The 20363-nt window shown below is 39.9% G+C and overlaps 1 protein-coding gene across 1 annotated transcript in view; it reads left to right on the plus strand.

Annotated features, from left to right (window-relative positions):
- Window positions 1–19787, plus strand: part of cyldl (cylindromatosis (turban tumor syndrome), like) — a 72303-nt gene extending 52516 nt beyond the window's left edge. Inside the window, exons 12-15 of the mRNA XM_028804245.2 lie at window positions 3777–3885; window positions 9585–9703; window positions 10962–11181; window positions 16423–19787. Of these exons, the coding sequence (XP_028660078.2) occupies window positions 3777–3885; window positions 9585–9703; window positions 10962–11181; window positions 16423–16607 (633 nt within the window). The 3' untranslated portion in view covers window positions 16608–19787. The remainder of the gene's footprint in view (window positions 1–3776; window positions 3886–9584; window positions 9704–10961; window positions 11182–16422) is intronic.
- The last annotated feature ends 576 nt before the right edge of the window (window positions 19788–20363 follow it).

The following is a 20363-nucleotide window of genomic DNA, read 5'->3' on the forward strand; positions in this document are numbered from 1 at the left end:
GCCATTCTACAGCACCCTTGGAGCAATTTTTAGGTTAAAGGTCTAACTCAAGGGCCCAACGGAGTAGGATCCCTTCTGTCCGTAATAGGATTTGAACCAGCAACCTTACAGATACCAACGCAGATCCTTAGCCTCGGAGCCATCACTCTGCCTGTATGTTACTTACATTGTGTAGTTTGTGGTAATGGCCAAGAAAATGTTTAATTTAATGTTTTAATGAAAAATTGAAATAACACAATAGGCTCCTGTGGAAAACAATGGTGAATAAACAGCAGATAATATCAAAATGTCCATGATAAATATCTTCATTTACTTGTGCTGTATAAGCCATATGTCAAACATCCAGTTACACTCTCACAACTTCCCAAACAGAAATATTTTAGCGACAATTTGTTAAATAAACCACTTTGAGAAAATCCTGTCATGAACATATAGGGAACACGCTTAAATGAGAATGATGTTTTAAACTGAAGACCTGCCTCCCCACTCAGTGATTGGTCAGAAGTCCTGCCCAGTCACAATTCATTCTTTGGCCACCATGATGCTTCACATTGTAGCAGCATTACAGGGCAGGGTCTGGGAGAGGTGAACAATTAGGAAGGAAAGGAAGTGAAAACATTATGAGGTGGCCAGTCTGCTTTGTATTTGTTCATTTCCATGGTACTTCAGCAAGAAGAAGGTCAAATCAGTGGTTCAGTTTCACAAACCACCATCTGAAAAACCAAAAAATACAGCTTCACGACCAGTGAATGAAGGGGTAGAGAGGTCTTCATTTCAAAAGTCTGACCCCATTTGAATGCACATCCCAGCCGCTCACTAGAGGATATTCTTGATATTTTGGCAAAAATACATGTGTTTGGTATGTGTGACGTCATGTTTTGTCATATAGATTGTGCAATATGTGTAAATGGAGATGTTTTTCATGGGTGTTTTGATATTGTTTGGTTTTTGTTCAGCATTGGTCACCATTAAAGACTATAGTGTCAGGTACTGTGTTGTCCCCGTTCTCCATAAAAACATGAGATTGAAAATTTTTTTGGCCATCGGTAGATACGATACAGCAGGGGTACTCAAAGTTTTTGAATGCCGGTCCACATTCAGTTCGCCACCAACCATCGGGGTCCGCTATAGCTAGGTTTACCGTATAGGTCTGTAGGACTGTAGGTGTAGGTCTGTAGGAGGCTAGTAATAGATTCAACACAAATGATAAAATTTTTACAGAAGACCAAGACATGCACAAAACATGGAAAACAATTCAAAAAAGTCACATGACTACTTGCAATTAACACACCAATTACAACAGTTAGTATGTAAATGATTGTCACTCAGTGTGAAGTGTGAAACTGTTGTTTCGATTTCATAATGGCAGCATAGTTCGGTGAGTAACCAGTCAGTGCAATTCTTATTGCATTCCTGAGGTTCTGGTCGGTAAATACACTTCGATGTTTCGTCTTGATAGTGTTCATAGTGGAGAACGCACACTCACAAGAATATGTTGAACCAAACATAGTGAGCACGGAAATCGCCAGTTTCTTTGCAGCAGGATACTGAGAATCTGGAACAAACTTTGACCAAAAAATTGTTATGCCGACTTCGTTCAATTTTGCTTTCAAAACGTGAGAAGCTTGCAAATCAGCTGCTTCCATTTGCAACAGTGACGGGTTTGAGTCCATTCACCGTCAGGCTGGACAATGAAAGGATCAGCAACAAACAAAAACACAGGCTTCAGTTTTCTGAAATCCTTAAAACGTTCATCAAACTCGACCTTCAAATGATGTAGAAATGTGGAAATCAACTGAAAACATGCCTGTTGATCAGCTGTCATGCAGCTGTTCAGGTTTGGGAAATGCAGAATCTTGCCACCTTCCAAGTCATTGATGAAAATGCTCAGTTTTGTTTCAAAGGCACAACATTTTTCTTGCAATTCGACAACGGTTTTGTCTGCACCCTGAAGTGACAAATTCAGTGTATTTATATGTCCCATAATATCAACAAGAAATGCCAGCAGTGCGACCTTGTCACTGTCTTGAATAAATGTTAAAAATTCTGCAGCTTCTTTGTATTCAAGGACTGCAGGAAGTCAGCTACATCTTCACGGAGATTCCAGAACCTTTCCAACACACGGCCCTTGCTTAACCATCTGACGTCATTGTGAAGCAGCAAATCTCCAAATTCTGCAGATATCTCTTCAAGAAAAGAACGAAACAGACGATGCTGCAGAGACGAATTACATCGTAAAAAATTCACTAATTTCACAAGAGTAGACATCACTTCCGCCAGTTCGTCACAAAGTTTTGAACAGAGGGCAGACTGATGAATGATGCAGTGATAAGCAACAAGGTTGGGCTGAAGTGCCTTCATACGAGTGACAAGTCCTCTATCTTTACCAGTCATTGCTGGTGCCCCGTCTGTTGTAAGGGAAACCATTTTTGTTACATCCAATCCAGCTGCGTGCATAAACTGCGATAATGCTGAAAACATGTCCTCACCGCGGGTCTGTTTTACTAGCGGTAGTAATGTCAGAAAGTCTTCAACAAAATTATGGCCATCAAAAAATCTTGTGAACATACAGAGTTGAGACATGTCAGTTTTATCAGTGGATTCATCGCACGCGAGAGCAAACAATTTAGCCTGTTTAAGATCTGATATTAACTGACCACCGACCACATGTGAATTTCCCATTAGGATTAATAAAGTATCTATCTATCTATCTATCTATCTATCTATCTATCTATCTATCTATCTATCTATCTATCTATCTATCTATTGTCAGAAAGGTCATCTGCACGACGACTAGCAGTATTGTCTGATAATGGTATCTGCTGAATCAGTTCAACACACCTTTTGTCGCTAAACAGAACCGAAGAAGCAGACATCATGCATTCTTTAACAACCTCTGCATCAGTAAATGCTTTCTTATGTCTGCCAAGAACCCAAACAATGCGTAGCGAAGCTTCTGTAACATTTGATTGTGTGGTGGTCGCTTTCGTCATCAGCGATGAACTCGCTACCAACGACGACTTAAGGACGTCGATCTTATGCGAACGGAGCTCTGACTTTGGTGGATAGTTCGCATTGTAAAAAAGACCAAAAAATGCCAGATGACCAAACGCAAATTTTATATGCCAAACAGTTTTCAAAAATGCCAGATTTCAGTTATTTGGCATAAAAAATACCAGTTGGCAACCCTGCTACAGAGTAAATAATAAAACAACAATAATTTTGGTGCTTTTATATTCGGACTTTTGACTTACGCAGAAGACAGTCGCGGTCCGCCAAAAACGTCTTGGCGGTCCGGATTGTGGACCGCGGTCCGCCGTTTGAGTACCCCTACGATACAGGATTAGTTACACATGAAAAATGATCATGTTTGAGTGGAGCATTTCCTGAAACTCCATGCAAGTTCAACTGTTTCATTGTAGTTCAATTTTAAGGTTGTTTGTTGTTGTCTGTTACATTTATTCCACTTTTCGCCCTCTGTCTTTATCTTATGTCTTTATTCCCCTTGATCAACTTTTCAGTTGTTGCTGATTTACCATCACAAGAATCGTACTTTCTTAGTAAATTTCTTGTGTTCTTTTTTTGTAAGTTCTATTTTCCATGTACAACATCTCAATGATAAAATCAGCAAATTTTGTTGTATTGCATCTACAACCCTGCCAGAGATCCAGAACAAAGGTAGCTTCAAAAAAAGTTGTAGCCTTCTTACGACGTGTTATTGTAAATGAACATATACCTGCTGTATTCTCTTATAACTCTTTCTTTCTTTTGTTTAGGTTCCATCATGCCTGATCATTCAGATGCCACGGTTTGGAAAGAAGTTTAAGCTCTTTGATAAGATCATTCCTTCTCTAGAACTGGACATTACAGATCTGCTTTCTAACAGTAAGTCAGTAGAAGCTTGTAGGGCAGGGGTCATCAACTACATTTGTCCAAGGGTCAGAATTTTCACACTCTGAGACTGTAGGGGCAGGACTTTCAAATAAAGTTAATTTGGCATACAAAATTAGATGCTTTGTTGTTTAAAATTAAATTATAACTTTATTACAAAATTAATATGGCAGCACGGTGGCGCAGTGGTAGCACTGCTGCCTCGCAGTAAGGAGACCTGGGTTTGCTTCCCGGGTCCTCCCAGCGTGGAGTTTGCATGTTCTCCCCGTGTCTGCGTGGGTTTCCTCCGGGTGCTCCGGTTTCCTCCCACAGTCCAAAGACATGCAGGTTAGGTGCATTGGCGATCCTAAATTGTCCCTAGTGTGTGCTTGGTGTGTGTGTGTGTGTGCCCTGTGGCGTGCTGGCACCCTGCCCGGGATTTGTTCCTGCCTTGCGCCCTGTGCTGGCTGGGATTGGCTCCAGCAGAACCCTGTGACCCTGTGTTAGTATATGGCGGGTTGGACGATGACTGACTGACTGACAAAATTAATTTTGTTTTTACTAGCTTAAATCTGTGTGATAACTGCAGTTAGGCAATCAAAATACTTTAGTACTTTTTAATATTACTGATAGTATATACTGCAGAATCTGGGGTAGAATGCACCTGTTTTTGATATGTAAACCTAATATAATAAATTATATTAATGGGTTATATCTCAATTGTTTTAGAATGCCTTCAATATTCTAAGTAAAATTTTCTGAATAGCTTAGTGCACTTTCCCTTTTTTACATTTTATTTATTCATTAATTAACTCTTTGAGGGCAGAATATTTTTTTCGGCCGGGCAGAGTGGTGGCTCTTAGGCTAAGCATCTCCACTGGTAATCCTGTAAACGCCTAAAGTTACTACTCCGTTGGGCCCTTAAACATGGCCTGAACCTGCAATTGCTCCATCCGTTGGGCCCTTAACATGGCCCGAACCTGCAATTGCTCCAATCTGGGTATGTCGTTAATTTGCATCCAGCCCTGCATGTAGGCCCTCCAATCTACTGGGAAAACCTGGGGGTTGGTGGCAGAATTGGCACTCCAGCCACCATAAAAAAAAATGGCCCACTGGTCCATTCCATCTGAACTGGTGTGGTGCTGAGGTGTCACCCATTGCATGGCTGCACTCGGGTCCTAATCTGGGATCCTGAGTTGGTTTGTCATGTGGTGGGTGCGGTAATGCGCTGTATCAGCACCTGCTCCTAACCGCTCTCTTTCTCTCTCAAGCAGCCAGAGCTGTCTTCACGAAGGCACCAGCTGCTGGAGCTAAAGGTGGTCCTGATGAGAGAGAGAGAGACGTGAATGCGCAAGCAAAGTACTCTGTGGACTCTTTTTTGTGTATTATTGCTGAATCAGACTCTGACTTTCAATCGGCCTCCAATTTTGATGCAAGAGATCTGGAGATCGAAAACGAAAGTGATGTACCAGCATCAGCTGATCAGTCCCGTGCTGAACGTGTTCGTGTAGCAGGTGGCAGCTGCGTGAAGACACTCCTACATGTCATTGTATGATATGTTGACATCCACCTTGAAAGAGTTAATTGATTGATTGATATTTTGCGGACCGAATGGGAGGCTTTGGTGGGCCAGAAATAGCCCACCAGTCGCCAGTTGATGATCCTTTGGAAGTCTGGTAGATTAGGTGGCTTTATTATAACAGGCTGTTAAGGAGTGGGTGCCTAAGGCTCAAACAGTGTCTTGCTTTCAAAATTTTCCTTATGTAGCCCCGTTTCCTTTCTAATACAGAATATGAATCCAATCTGACTTTTTTGAGCTAAGAATATTGTCAATATTTTAGATGTTCAGTTGTCTTTAAAAAGTAAACACTGAGTCAGAAAAATGTTGTCTGTTGCATCTTCACTTAATACACAGAATTGAGTGTAGTTAGGGATTGATTGGTCCCATATTTAAGTCAGCTGATTATCAAGTTAACACACATTTTTATGTTTTCAATGTCTATAAAGTGCAGGTTGAGAGCCCTGAGCTTATATGCCTCAAGGTGACTTTCACATTTATAACAGAGGCTGGCTGATGACTTATGCACGAGTCTGCAAAGGAAGTGAAAGTTTAGTGGGATTTACCTAAGAACAAGCCGTTGTGACTGGTGGTGGCAACTCTGGAATTGGTTTGTTAGAAGATGAAAGGAGTCACAAGAATACTCACAACCTCTTAGTGGTGCAGTTGGTGACACCTACCAGTTGATGATAGTGTTGTCTCCATGGGTCTGCAAGTCACAGTGTGGGGAACGCTGACCACAGTGTTTGAGTGAACTTACATTTCAGATTTCAACACAAGAGGACCCCATAAATGGCATAAATATCTGCTGCTCTTAATAAATATCTGCTTAATGGTGTGAAAGTATTGGAACACAAACTCCATCCAAAAATTTTAACAGGTTCAGGGAAGGAGAACCATTTAGTTAGACATCCTTGATAATGATAATAATAATAATCAGTTTTATTTATGTAGCGCCTTTCATACACTGAAGGACACTTTATAATTCAATACACACATTAACATGACAGTAGAAATTACATACACGAAAAAGAATAATACTCATTGGAAAGATGTTTTTTTAACAGGAGTTTGAAATTAATAATAGATTTTTCCTCGTGAAGGCTGAGAGGGAGAGAATTCCAAATTTTAGGAGCTATCACTCTGAAAGCTCTGGCACCCATATTTATTAACTTGTATTTAGGTAACTTAGCATCCGATGATCGTAATGCACGGGCAGGAGTGTAAGGAAGCAGCAGTTCCGACAGATAATGAGGGGTTAACCCATGAAGGGCTTTAAAGGCGAGAAGGATAATTTTATATTTGATTCTTGAAAAAACTGGTAACCAATGTAAATCATAGAGGACAGGAGTGACGTGAGCAGATTTTTTAGTGTGTGTAAATAAACGAGCAGCAGAATTCTGAACATCTTGTAATTTGTTGATTATATTTAGTCTTGATAGTCATCAAGATATTGTCAAAAGCAATAAGTTTTGCGCTTACACAATGGACAACAGCAGTTAGAATAAGTGTCAAGCAAAAGAAAAGACATCCTCTAGGCAATGCTTATTGTTTTATTGTGCAAGGGTCGTAGGGTGACCCTGTCCTCACTTTTAAACTCTTTATTACATAGGCATGAACTGAGTTCCCCAAATCCCCACTATAACCCTTCTATTTACATTTAACAGGCTGTTACAATCCTAAACAAGCAAGAGAGACATTTTGCATTTTATTCTCACATTATACATTAACATTCTCAAATTTAAGGTTTCTAAATGTGCCTAAAAGCAGAGTAAAGAGTCTGACAAGTCATACCAAATACCACTTGGATTAGTGTTGATCTGTCCTAAAATTTCAGTTTTAAGACCTCGGTACTCTAACTCTAAAACCCTGTCTTACTTCAGCCTCCCTGGTGTACCGCACTATTACTCGTCTCTCAATCACGTTGAGACACTTAAGGGGGGGTTCCCCCATGAATTTATGATCGCATCAAAGCAATAGATGGGGGAATCCCTATCACGTTTATGCAGTAATCCCCCTTGAAGTCCAGTTCACATCGAAGCAATGAAGGTTTGGTGGGGGGGTGGTTTGCATCTCAAGCATTTTAAGTCCTGATCTGTCAGAAACTTCCCCCTATCCATCACAATAAACATATGCTTTTAGCCCCTGATCTTTGAGAGCCCAGCCGTTGCTTTGTCAAAAGCAAATAATTTCACGGGGGACTAACCCAAATACCAGCGACACACACCTCACTCTCATCAACAGCACAGAAAGCAACATAGAAAAACATTTCTGTCCAACTATTATGATGAGGTAATGACTTTATCAAAGGGGGGAGGTGCTAAGCCTCTAATAAGTGCTAAAGCTAGCGATACCATGGCTGGGGGATTGAGAGAAAAGCTGACATTGGTACCCAAAATCCCTAAAAACTGGTTCTATAACACGTTAAAATTTGGGTTTTTCTGTACTTTTCCAGTACAGTGGTGCCTGCGATTCATGAACACAATCCGTTCCTGAAGTCTGCTCGTGAAACAATTTGTTCGTAGTCCAAAGCAATTTTTCCCATAAGAATGTATTGAAATGTAACTAATTGGTTCTCACGCCCACCTAACCCTATTCTTTTCATTATTTTTTGTTTTTTATATAGTAAAAAATTTGAAAAAATACAGTATAAAAAAGCCTTAATAATACAAAAATATAAATAAACGCATGGGTTTTCAGAGTGATAGACGAGCATCGGTTTCACTCTGAAGTCCTCGCTCGCAATTGTGCAGAACAGAAGGGTAAGCCTGTCCTTCATTGGCTTGTGGCCCGGCAATGCCTTCTCCACCTGCATGATGTATGTCCTCTTCAGCATCTTCTTCCAAAACAAGCCTGTCTCATCACAATTAAACTCTTGATTTGGAAGATACCCTTCCTCAACCACAAACTTGCCGAACGTTTTCACGAACGCTTCCGCAGCTGCCTTGTCTGAACTCACAGCCTCACCATGCCTTACCACACTATGAATGCCACATCTACGTTTGAAATTTTCAAACCATCCTCTACTTGCTTTAAACTCTTCAAGTTCAACAGGGTGTTGCCCCCTCGTGGCCCGGGGGACTTATAAGCCACCTCTCGGTCCTTCCAGGCGTCTCGGCTGGGTCTGTCCTCCAGCCTCCTGTGACACCTGATAAGAAGTCATTTTAAAGTATACCTTAATGAAAACGTGATAGCAACTGGCCACCAAAAAACCCTGCCTGTTGGCAAAACCCCATGTAACTCAGTCACAGTTAAGGTTTAGATATAGTGTTATTACTGAGTATGTAGTACTTAATGATTGTTCACTGCCCATTCCTTTTATAGGTTCTGCATGGCAGCTTGCAGAGGTATCCTTTCTCTCTGCCTTACTCTTTCTCTGTTCTCCGTGGTGGTTGCTTCAAATGTAAGTGGTGCCCATCACATGTGGAGAATTCACCAGTAAGAGCTGCTGTGTATTGGTGTGGAATGGAGGTGTACTCCAGCATTCCCGGGTACTTTACACAGCAGCCCCTGCTAGGAGGATCAGTGTAAGTGTAAACTGGCAAATATTATTAACAATGCAGCCATAGCTGGGAACAACACTTGTTAGTGAAATGAGCAACTCAACTGTTTCAGTTGCATATAACCCTAAGTAAAATGAGATTTTTTTGGTTTATTTTAGCAAAGCAGTTCCCTTTCAGCGTAAAGTGAGACAGGGAACTGAAAGCATACATATTGTTTTAGTGTTCCCATAGTGCCAGCCAGAGGCAAAGATATTAAGGTGGCCAGTGTAGAAAGCAATGTAGCCTGGGAACATCACCTAGAAATAAATGGTGTAGAAAATGGAATGACCTGTAAAGAAAAATTAAAATGTTCCTTGCTGGCAAGTATGTAAGGTCGCTTGTGAGAATGTATGAAATTGAAAGCTGTTTTTAAAATATATGGAAGTATATATGGGAATATACAGTCAGGTAGTGGTGTGTACAGGAACTTGCGTGAAAATACACTGAATACAGGGTATCATTAGTAAGAGGAAATGTAGACTAGCATGGGACTTATAGTGAAAATATAAAGTGAATGAAAATTAATATACCAGTAAAGGCTGGGTAGGCTTGGACATTCAATAAAATTAAGACATTACCTGGACTAACACTTTGGTTATGTTCTGTTCCTACAGACCCTCGGTCATGTGTTATCTGCGGAGACTTGGCTGACCTAGAATGCACTGACTGTTTCAAGGACCACATTTTCTCAAATGCAGGATTTAAGCAGTTTTGCAGAAATTGCTCACAACAGGTACTTTAACCTTAGGGGCAAATCCTAATTATGTGTGTAGACTGTAGATTAAGAGGCCTAGACCAGGGGTAGGCAACATCGGTCCTGGAGTGCCACAGTATGTGCAGGTTTTTGTTCCAACCCAGTTCCTTAACGAGAACTCAATTATTGCTGATGAAGCACATATTGCTTAAGTGACATTTTAATGCTTCATTTTAGTGGTCTTGCTTGTTAAGGTTCTCCAACCTTAATTGCTTATTTCAATCTTAAACTGCTGCATTCAGTGTTTTAATTGCTCCTTATTAGCAATAAGATGTAAAACAGGGGTAGGCAATGTCGGTCCTGGTGAGCCGCAGTGGCTACAGGTTTTCATTCCAACCCAATTGCTTAATTAGAAACCAATCATTGCCAATCTCAGACCTTATTTAATTTTATGGCTTGTTAGTCTGTGCAATGTAAGGCTTTTATATCGTAGATTTTTTTTCCTTTCCAAGGATATCATCCAAATGATTTGAAGCCTAAAACAGATCATTTTCAGTCTGTCACATTTTTCTATTAAGTGTTTTATTAAATCAAACCGTGCATGATGAACACACACAGATGTAATTGGAAAAAAGCTAGCTGGAGAACTGCTGGGTGCTTTGTCTTTTACATCTTATTGCTAATAAGGAGCAATTAAAACACTGAATGCAGTAGTTTAAGATTGAAATAAGCAATTAAGGTTGGAGAACCTTAACAAGCGAGACCACTAAAATGAAGCATTAAAATGTCACTTAAGCAATATGTGCTTCATCAGCAATAATTGAGTTCTCGTTAAGGAACTGGGTTGGAACAAAAACCTGCACATACTGTGGCACTCCAGGACCGACGTTGCCTACCCCTGGTCTAGACTATGGGTGCTGTGTCTTGTTCCTGCAATGAGGGTGGAGGACTATATTCTTTATCAGAGGCTTGTTCCTACATGAAATACTGTTTGCAACAAAATCCTGTATTCCCTGTGGCCCAAAACATATAAATGGCCAGATGAACTAAAAACAGGTTAATGTTGCCCTCTACACTATGGACAGAAATGACTCATGAAGGCAGCAGCGTTTTTTGAAAAGCCCTATAACTTTAGTGCATTGTGGTAAAGCATAGGATCCTTGATGTCATAGTCCAGCAGAAGAAGAGTGGGCAGATACAGTCACCTCCTGAGGCAGTTTGCAAACAGAGTGGCCCAAGAGGGACAGGTAGGTTGAGCAAGTGCCACTGTGCTCATATGAGTACATTGTTCCAACAGGTTCATTGTCACCCACGCCGCAAGGACCACCACCCTACCAAAATCCAGCTGCCACAGGGTTTACAGAATGTCTGTGATGCACAGAGATACCGTGTACACCGAGAGGTTCTGGAGCTGTTTGCTGTCCTCTGCATAGAAACAAGTCATTATGTTTCATTTGTCAAGTATGGCCCACAAAATCAGCAGTGGCTATTCTTCGACAGCATGGCGGATCGTCATGGTGAGTTTTAAGTAGTGACATTTGATGTTCTTAAACTGAACAAAATGTTATAAAGCCATTGACGGAATTAAAGCAGGCAATAGTTTATTGTCACTGTTTGTATCTTTGCTTTTGGACTTACCCCACTTAAATGCATGTAAGAAGCAAAATGTATTAAAACTCTTAGCTGCCACAACACATTTTTGGGATCCAGTTTATATTTATAAAATGAACAAATTGACAGATATAGGTGGTTATTTAATTCTGAACATTGCACTTCATTTACAGTGTATTTTTAACAATCTCTTGTTCTGTTTAAGATATTTATTCAAGTCTTCCTGATATATTAGTGATTTTGAATTTTTTTGTATTATGTATTGTCTTAAAAGTAGATGGAGTTAGATAATGAGGTGGCATTCAGGCTTAGGACCCCCTATTAATAAGCAGTCAGCCAAATAAAAATTCAAAAATGAACAGTGAAAACAACATGAGTTATGTTTAAAGACTGATACCTCTGCTAATGCTGTTCTGTAAGCTTCTGACATTCAGGGGGACTGTTCTTTTGAGACCCTGGATCCATAATGAATGCTACCTTCTAGCATTTCTCATGCTTATATAGGGAAAAGACTGGAAGAGCCGGAGCTTCTTGGAGCAAGGGCAGAAGTGACATCAGTGGACTTATGGGGAGTCTTCCTTCATTCTAGACCAGTGATTCTTAACCTTTTTTGAGTCACTGACCCCTTTAAGAATCTGATGAAAGCTATGGACCCCCCCCCAGAAATAGTCACATAAACATAACCTTGCATGCAATGATTATAATGTACTTTATTTATCGTGATTTGATTGTCTCATACATATCTGACATACACAATGTATTATTAAACTGTATAAAGTAAACAATCTAAAAAACACTCCTTTTTTGCAAAAAGCAATGGCCACTCATTATAATTAAGGGTGGAGGATCGAGGCTCTGACCTGGGCGCTCGAGAGACTGAGCGAGGAGTCTGAGTGTCTGGGCTTGCGAGTGTCCTGATAAAAACCAAGATCCAGGGTTTTAATGACCTCCTGGGCACGGCCATCAGCAGTGTGTCTGTCAGTGGAGAGAGGTTTACTTACCTCAGCAGAGACATTCATGTCTCTGGTGACTCTTCCTATGAAGTCAGTAGACGGATTGGGAGACCATGGGGGGTCATGAGGTCGCTGGAAAAGGGTGTGTGGCGTTCACAATATCTATACAAAAGGACAAAGGTCCAGGGGCCTCATGTATAAACGGTGCGTACGCACAGAAATGTTGCGTACGAACCTTTCCACGCTCAAATCGCGATGTATAAAACCTAAACTTGCCGTAAAGCCACGCACATTTCCACGGTAACTCATACCTTGGCGTACGCAATTTCTCCGCTCGGTTTTGCAGACTGGCGGCACCCAGCATCAAAGCAGTGCTACTGTTCCTGTGTGATAACCCTTTCTTTCTTAGATCCACATCCACGAAGGCGGCTTTATCAAATACACTGAAATTAACCGCATATCGTTCATAAATTTAATGCATCTGATTGTAATTAACCTGTAACAATATAATGGTCCACAGAATGGTCAAACTACTGTTCCTGTGTGCTCATCCTTTCTTTCTTAGCTCCACATTCCTGACGCGGCTTTATAAATACACTGAAATTAACTGCATATTGTTTATTAGTGTAATGCATCTGATCGTAATTAACATGTAGCAATATAATGGGCCAGGGAATAGCCATAGTATTCCAAATACCATAACTGCTTTAGCGTTGTTACTCTCACTGCATCTTGTTCTTCTTTTTGCTGTTCCCGTTAAGGGTTGCCACTGCGGATCATCTTTTTCCATATTACAGTACTCTCACTCGCGTTTCAGAAACAGTTTCATCCCAATAACTATAAACACACTCAATCAGTCCATCAAGTGCTCCTTGTAGTACTGTCTGGACTTATAAGTACAATCACCTCACTGTAAACTTACACTACAGTTATAATATTGCACAACCTGCGCTACTTTATAAAGCGCGTATGATGACAATATCATTTTTAAGATGAAATGCAGCAAAATATGTTGCTTATAGTATACAGATAAAACTTTAACTTCATTTAAATAATCTGTATTGTTAATAATTAAACATGTGAGGACACGGTGCCGCAGCGCTAGCTAGTTCAAGGATAGCTCCTGCCTTGCGCTGTATTCTTGCTGGTGCTGATGCGACACTGGAAGGATAGACGGATAGAATAATTAAACATGTACTACTAAGATATTTCAATGTTCCTTAAAAGTTTTGAAGAATCGGCGTTCTAAGCTTACAAATGGCTTAACGTCTATTGCAGAGCTGATTGTGTGGCGATTGGAGAAAGAAAAGTAAGGACAGGAATTGGAGGTTAGTACGTTTGAAAGAGACAGTACTTCTGTAATAAATTATTTCATCGAAGGTCGCACATGGCGCAGCAAGCCTCTTTCGTGAGATATGAACAATCACTGTGCCACCGTGTTCCCATGTTTAATAACATGCTTTCATTCCTATCATCATGAAAATGATATCACGTATACATCTCAGTATTTTAATTATTCAGAGAGCTGTAATATCTCGAATGTAATGCATTCTGTGTCCTGTCGGAGAAAGAGAAAGAACGGAAGCACGTAGTGATTCACACACATAGAGCACATAGAAGATCAAATACAGAAAAAAGACTTTAACATGCTACTTGAGAAACTAGTAAAATAAACGATTTTAAGATGAAGTTTATGATGTTCTACTTTAATGGCAAAATAAACTACGTGATTAAAGTGGAAATTTCGAGATTAAAGTTGACATTTCGTGCTTTTTTCCCACTGTGTGCCTATGTTTTTTGTTTGTACCCTAATAAGCTTTCATATGACACTCAGACGGTGGGCTACGACTCACCTTTTCACGGCGACTTTGATATGTGATTTCTTTTTTATTTCGGGCACTGTGCGACTTTGTGAATTTGATCTTTCGAGTTTTTCCGACACTCTGTCACTCGATCAACTTTCTTTTGTTGATTATACCACTGTTTACACCAACAAATAGTACGTTTTTCCTTTGCCTCAACTTGGTATTCGCTGAAATTCTTATATTTTCCCCTGTGCTTTTCCCATTGTCTTTTCACAGAAGGCTATTTATATTGATTTGCATATTCAAAAAGGCGTAATTCTGGGAGGAGTTGGGGCGGGACAGACGGCGCGTGCACGTGCGTTACTTTTCACGCGGATCGGGATTTATGTAGTGGAAGAACGTGAAATTTTGCGTGCGCACAGATTCCTGCATCTGGATTTTTCTGTGCGTACGCACAATCCCGCTTTTGTGCTTACGCCGTGTTATAGTGTGAGTTCTACGCACGGCGTTATACATGAGGCCCCAGGTCTTTAGAGTCCTGGTGCTTCCTGTCTTGCTATATGGTTGTGAGACATGGATGCTATCCAGTGACCTGAGACAAAGACTTCCTTTGGTACTGTGTCTCTCTGGAGAATCCTTTGGTACCATTGGTTTGACTTTGTGTCGAATGACCAGTTGCTCATGGAGTCCCAAATGAAGCACATTACCTGCATTGTGATGGAGCATCAGTTACGGCCATATGGTGTGTTTCCCCAAGGGTGATCCAGCTCATTGTTGGGGACTCGAGTGGCTGGACCAGGCCAAGGGGTCGCCCACATAACACCTGGCTGCAGCAGATAGAGAGTCATTTCCGGAGGGTGGGACTGGACCGCGTGTCTGCCTAGGGGTTTGCCAACCGGGATACCAAGTTGTTTCATCATCTCATGGGTACGGCAACGCACTGTACCAGTGCATGCTCCCCAACTTGACTTGATTATAATTATGAAATACAATCCTCTTGCACAAATTAAAACAGATCTGCTATTACTACTACTGTGTTTTCTACTACCATTACTAATGCTACTACTACATCTACTCTAAATCAGCAGTACCGGGCTGTATAGTGAATATAAATGTTAATTTTTATCTGACCCTCACGGACCCCCTGAAATCCATCCATGGTCCCCCTAGGGGTCCACAGACCTCAGGTTAAGCAAGGAAAAGCAGCAAGTTTAGAATTTTATTACATCTTTACCTTTACTCTTGGCTTCCACTTCTTCTGAACCAGTGAGGACCTCCCTAGGCTTGTGTGTCTGACAATATTTATAATGCTAGTTTTAAATTAGTATTTTAATTTTTTTATTTATTCTTATAAAGTGTACTTCATCCAGTGTCAATTTGTGACTGGAGGTTTTCGCTCCAACCACTTTCTTAATTAGTTATCAATGGATTTCATGCGTATTATTTAAAAATCCATCCATCCATTTTCCAACCCGCTCCAATCCCAGCCAACACAGGGCACAAGGCAGGGAACCAATCCTGGGCAGGGTGCCAACCCACCGCAGGACACACACAAACACACCCACACACCAAGCACACACTAGGGCCAATTTATCCACATGATTAAACTTAATAAAACAAGAAGAAAGCCTTTCATTATTGTCACATTTATCTTATTATAAAATCAGTTGAGAAATAAAAATACATGATTCGCGTATGCCTTGAGAGTGTGATGAATTGATCAATCAACTGTCATTTGCAATCATTTTACTCGTAAAGAAACAAAGGCTTCATGTTTATCCTCCATTCAGTTATCATGGCTTCAGTTGTTCATCCAACCCTCCATAAAGTTTTTCACCAGCTTATCTAGTTCATTGTTGCCAGTGTGAATTCTGGCCACACTGGGTGTTAAACAGGATCAAACCTTGGACGGGGCCCTTGAACAAATCCACATATCTGTCTACAACAGTCACAAAATGAGCCACTCCATGTTAACTCAAAAATAAAATTACTTTAGTTAGTTTTTGAACGCTTCCATATTGGACAGACATTTGTATGGTTCAGCTCATAATGCTTTGAAGCCCAAAGAAAATCTCTTTATTGATGCAGCATATGATGTGTTATTAGAAAAGCAGAATCATAGACACATTCAGCGGGTCTACTAAAGCAGCATGCTGTACCCCCTGTTTCCCTGGGGTATAAATATGATGTGACACACAGGCCAATTTCCATTCGTCATCCATCACAAAGCGAAAGACCTGAGAACACAGTAATGGTGTGCGACAAAAGGTTGGTGAGCTGCACAAATCAGGAAATGGCTACAAGAACACTTTTAAAAATGTAAATTCTTCAGTGACTGTGATTTGTACATACAGTATGTGTCTCACTACTGTGTCTGTTCATTGTCTAGGTGACAAAGATGGCTACAACATTCCCACAGTGATCCAGTGTCCAGAGGTAGCCAAATACTTGGACATGCCGTTGAATGAGCTCGCCAGGCAGAATCCCCGTGACATGGAGGGGGTGGCTAAAAGACTCTTCTGCGATGCCTACATGTTTCTGTATCAAAGTAAAAGGATGGCTCTGTATAAGTGACAAGGGGAGGCAAGGTAGAAGATGTCATCTGGCACTGCATAAACCCGGCTGCAATGAATCCTGAATTGCGTAACTGGAAGATGCTGCTTATTTAATGCTGTTTAGTCCTTTTTCAAGAGCTTGCATGCTTTGCACAGTCACGATGGGTGGCCTTTCTGTTTTAAATGGTGGCACTATGTGGACATACTATATTTAGAAACCCCTCTGTAAGGATGTGATTACGTGTATTTGCCTAATTCTTAGCAGGTCATGCCTTCTAAACTGGAAATATCCCTGTGTCGAGTCGCTATGCAGCTGCTGGTGGACCCCAGGTATTGAATGAAAGGCAGGCAGACTGCAGATTATTATAATCAAGAAATAATGTAAGGAAATGCAGTGACATTTTCTCCCATAATCATAAAGAGCAACAGTCTCACAAAGTGCAACAAGTGTGATAAAATAGCAAACTTCAGATCAGTTTTTGACAAATTATGTGGTTTTTTTTTTGTTATTTATATTTTGTGGACAATTGAAGATGAGCTGCAGCAGCATGATAATGCAATGTCTTACCAATTTGTACATTCTGTGAATTTTGAGAACAGAGGACCCTTTAATGTAGACTAAATAATTAGGGTGGTCTGCCTGGAATGTGTTTTGATGGCTGAAGTTAACGAGTTCAGCCGTGTGTGGGATTTTGATTCTATACAAAAAAGAGATTATGTCAGTTTCATCCATTGATCTATCCATCCATTTTCTGTGCCCAGTTTTTCACTACAAGGTTTTAGAGAGCTTGTAGAGTTCACTTCAATATTTTATTTGTACAGAGTCTGCTGGCCAGCGTAACTAAGCAAAATCTGTCAAGCACAGCGTCCACTGATTACCTGCAATAGATATTTGTCTTTATGTATTTTAGCAAAATGAGTAATTACACACCAAGAGGGAGTGTTTGTGTACTGTATGTGTCAACCATTCTAATAATGTATAGCTCCACTGGAGATTCGACTATAATAAATTAATACAGGGAAGAAAAAATTAAACTTCTATGTTTTTAATGTGCTATTAGAGCTGCTGGAGAGACACAATATCCAGAGAAGAAAAGTTGAATCGTAACTCAAGTTGTTTGTTTTGTTTCTGTCGTATTTTTTGCTTTAACCTCTGTTTGTGCTTCTTGGCATACTCTGTGTTTTTAGCTTATGATAATCTAGCAAAGGATATGTCATGGAGAACTTTTTTTTTTTTGCAATTGAATTAGATTCAAAAAGTGCTGCCAGTTGTCTGACTGGAGTGTAAAATTAGCAAAAATAAAAGGTGAGGTTTTTTCTCATTTAAAAAGAATTCTGACCTGAGCCTGTTAGAAAGCTCTCGCCACTCTGGATAGATTGGGAAATTGACGACTTTAGATTATAGGCAGGTGAGTTTGGCGTAGTAACACGGGACTTTGGACTTTAAAGCACAGGTGTGCCAGATTAATGTCTGCTTCACACAGTCTGAGCAATTTACTTGACCTGTAGTTATATGCAATATATTATATGTATGCATCTGTCTGTCTGTCTATCTATCATATAGTGCATTTCATATCTATCTATCTATCTATCTATCTATCTATCTATCTATCTATCTATCTATCTATCATATAGTGCCTTTTTATCTATCTATCTATCTATCTATCATATAGTGCCTTTCATATCTATCTATCTATTATGGGGGGGTACAACTCCCACCCTGGAGAGTCACAGTGGCTGCAGGTTTTTGTTCCAACCCTCTTGCTTAATTAGAAGCCAATCCTCACCAATAACAGATCTTATTTAATTTCACAGCTTGTTAGTGCTTTAACTCTACCATGTCGATTCATTTTTAAATCATAGATTTTTTCCCTTTCTGATGATACATGTATCATCCAAGTGGTTTGAAGCATAAAATGGATGAGTGTTTTAAGGTCTTCACTTTCTCTTCATTTCTATCAAAGTACTTACTTAATTAGACCAAACAGTGAGTGATGAATACACACCGGTGGAATGGAGACAAGCTAGATGTAGAACTGCTGGTTCCTTTGTCATTTGCATCTTACTGGTAATAAGGAGCAGTTAAAACAATTAATATGGCTGTTAAGCAATTAAGGGTTCAAAATGTTAAAAAGCGAGACAACTAAAATGAGGCATAAAAAGGTCACTTGAGCAATAAGTGCTTCATCAACTATACATGACTTCTCATGAAGCAACTGGGTTGGAAAAAAACCTGAAGTGACGGCGGCCCTCCAGGACCGGCATTGCTCAGCTCTGATTTAAAGGGTCTGAGTCTTAAATAGCAAATAAATTAAATGAAGTAAATTAGTAGCAAAAACTAATCACTAATTAAAAAAATGGTTAGAATTAAAACTTGTAGCCACTGTGGCTCTGTAGGCTTGGAGTTGGACTCCCTGATCTATTATATAGTGCCTTTCTCATCTACTGTATCTACCTGTCTGTTTATCTATCTGCCCCTTCAAGGTGAAATGTGATGGATGTGTGACGCAGTATCCTGCGAGTGCTCCTGTGAATCACCTAATTCAGAAATTGGCAAAAAATTGGAAGCAAGTGGGACACTGTTGGGGTCTCTGGTTGTTAATCCTGTTGTTCCTTGTGGTACTGTAACCACTGAAGTTCTGTTTTCTTTATGTACAAATGAATGTACTCATAGCATCTCAATCTATTACATTGTGAAGTTCTCTGATGACACAGCCATCTTTGATACAGACATAGAGAGAGACTATAAATAAGACAGAGATGGGCAGCTTTGCTAAGTGGTTTGAGGACCATTTCCTCATTCTTATTATTTGGAGACTGGGGAAATGGTTTCTTCCACTGCTGGGTTATTATTGCTGTACAGCACAGGTAAATTCATTCAATTACAGTACTTAGGAATTCATATAAATACTACATCAGTATGGCACACACAGATAGATCACGTCTGTGCCGATGGAATAACAATGTCTGTATTACCCATGCAAGCTGAGAAAAAAAATGTTTCTCTCTTTCCATGCAGTAATAGCAAGCATATTACATTATGATTTCTCTCACTTAATTTGTAAATGTTTAGACTTCTACAGGTAGCCATGATATTCACTCAAATATGTCAACAACGACATGTACTTCTATAGCAACATACAAAGAATGTTGCTTTACAAGATGTCAAAGAGAAAGTTACAAGAAAAGAAAAAACAAATAAGATTAGGTAAGAATATTAATGAATAAGTAACAAAGAAAAGGTAAATAAATGAATCCATATGATTTTATAAAACATAGATGTATAATTAGTAGAAGGGTAGCATGTCAAAGCCACTCTCTACAATCAGTATATCAACAAGTAAACTTCAAGCAAGAATTTTTGGATATGGTGATAAAAAATAAAATTACAGAGAAGCACGGAAAACTTGAGCAAAGGTTTAAGGTCTTCTACGTCTAAAGTTGTTAATATGATAAGTACCAAATTTTGTAATTATACATGTATATGTATGTGATTTTTATGTCATGTTAATGGAATGGACACTGGTGTTTCAAAATGAATTTTCCTGTTTGTGATAATAAAGTTATCATACCAAGAAATCTGCGTGGCCATAAACGCCAGAGGTTGTCGCTGATATTGTGGAGGCTCTAGAAAGAGCTGCTTGTAAGTCAGTGCAGCGATTGTCACATGTGGGCTTGTCATGGTGGTCATGTCAGTGTGTTCTCTGTCATTTACAGGCTACCATTTTGTGCACAACCCTAAATAAGCATATACTTAAATGTAAGACTGTAAATG

Source organism: Erpetoichthys calabaricus, chromosome 6 (assembly GCF_900747795.2).
Source record: "Erpetoichthys calabaricus chromosome 6, fErpCal1.3, whole genome shotgun sequence".
Taxonomy (NCBI): Eukaryota; Metazoa; Chordata; class Cladistia; order Polypteriformes; family Polypteridae; genus Erpetoichthys; species Erpetoichthys calabaricus.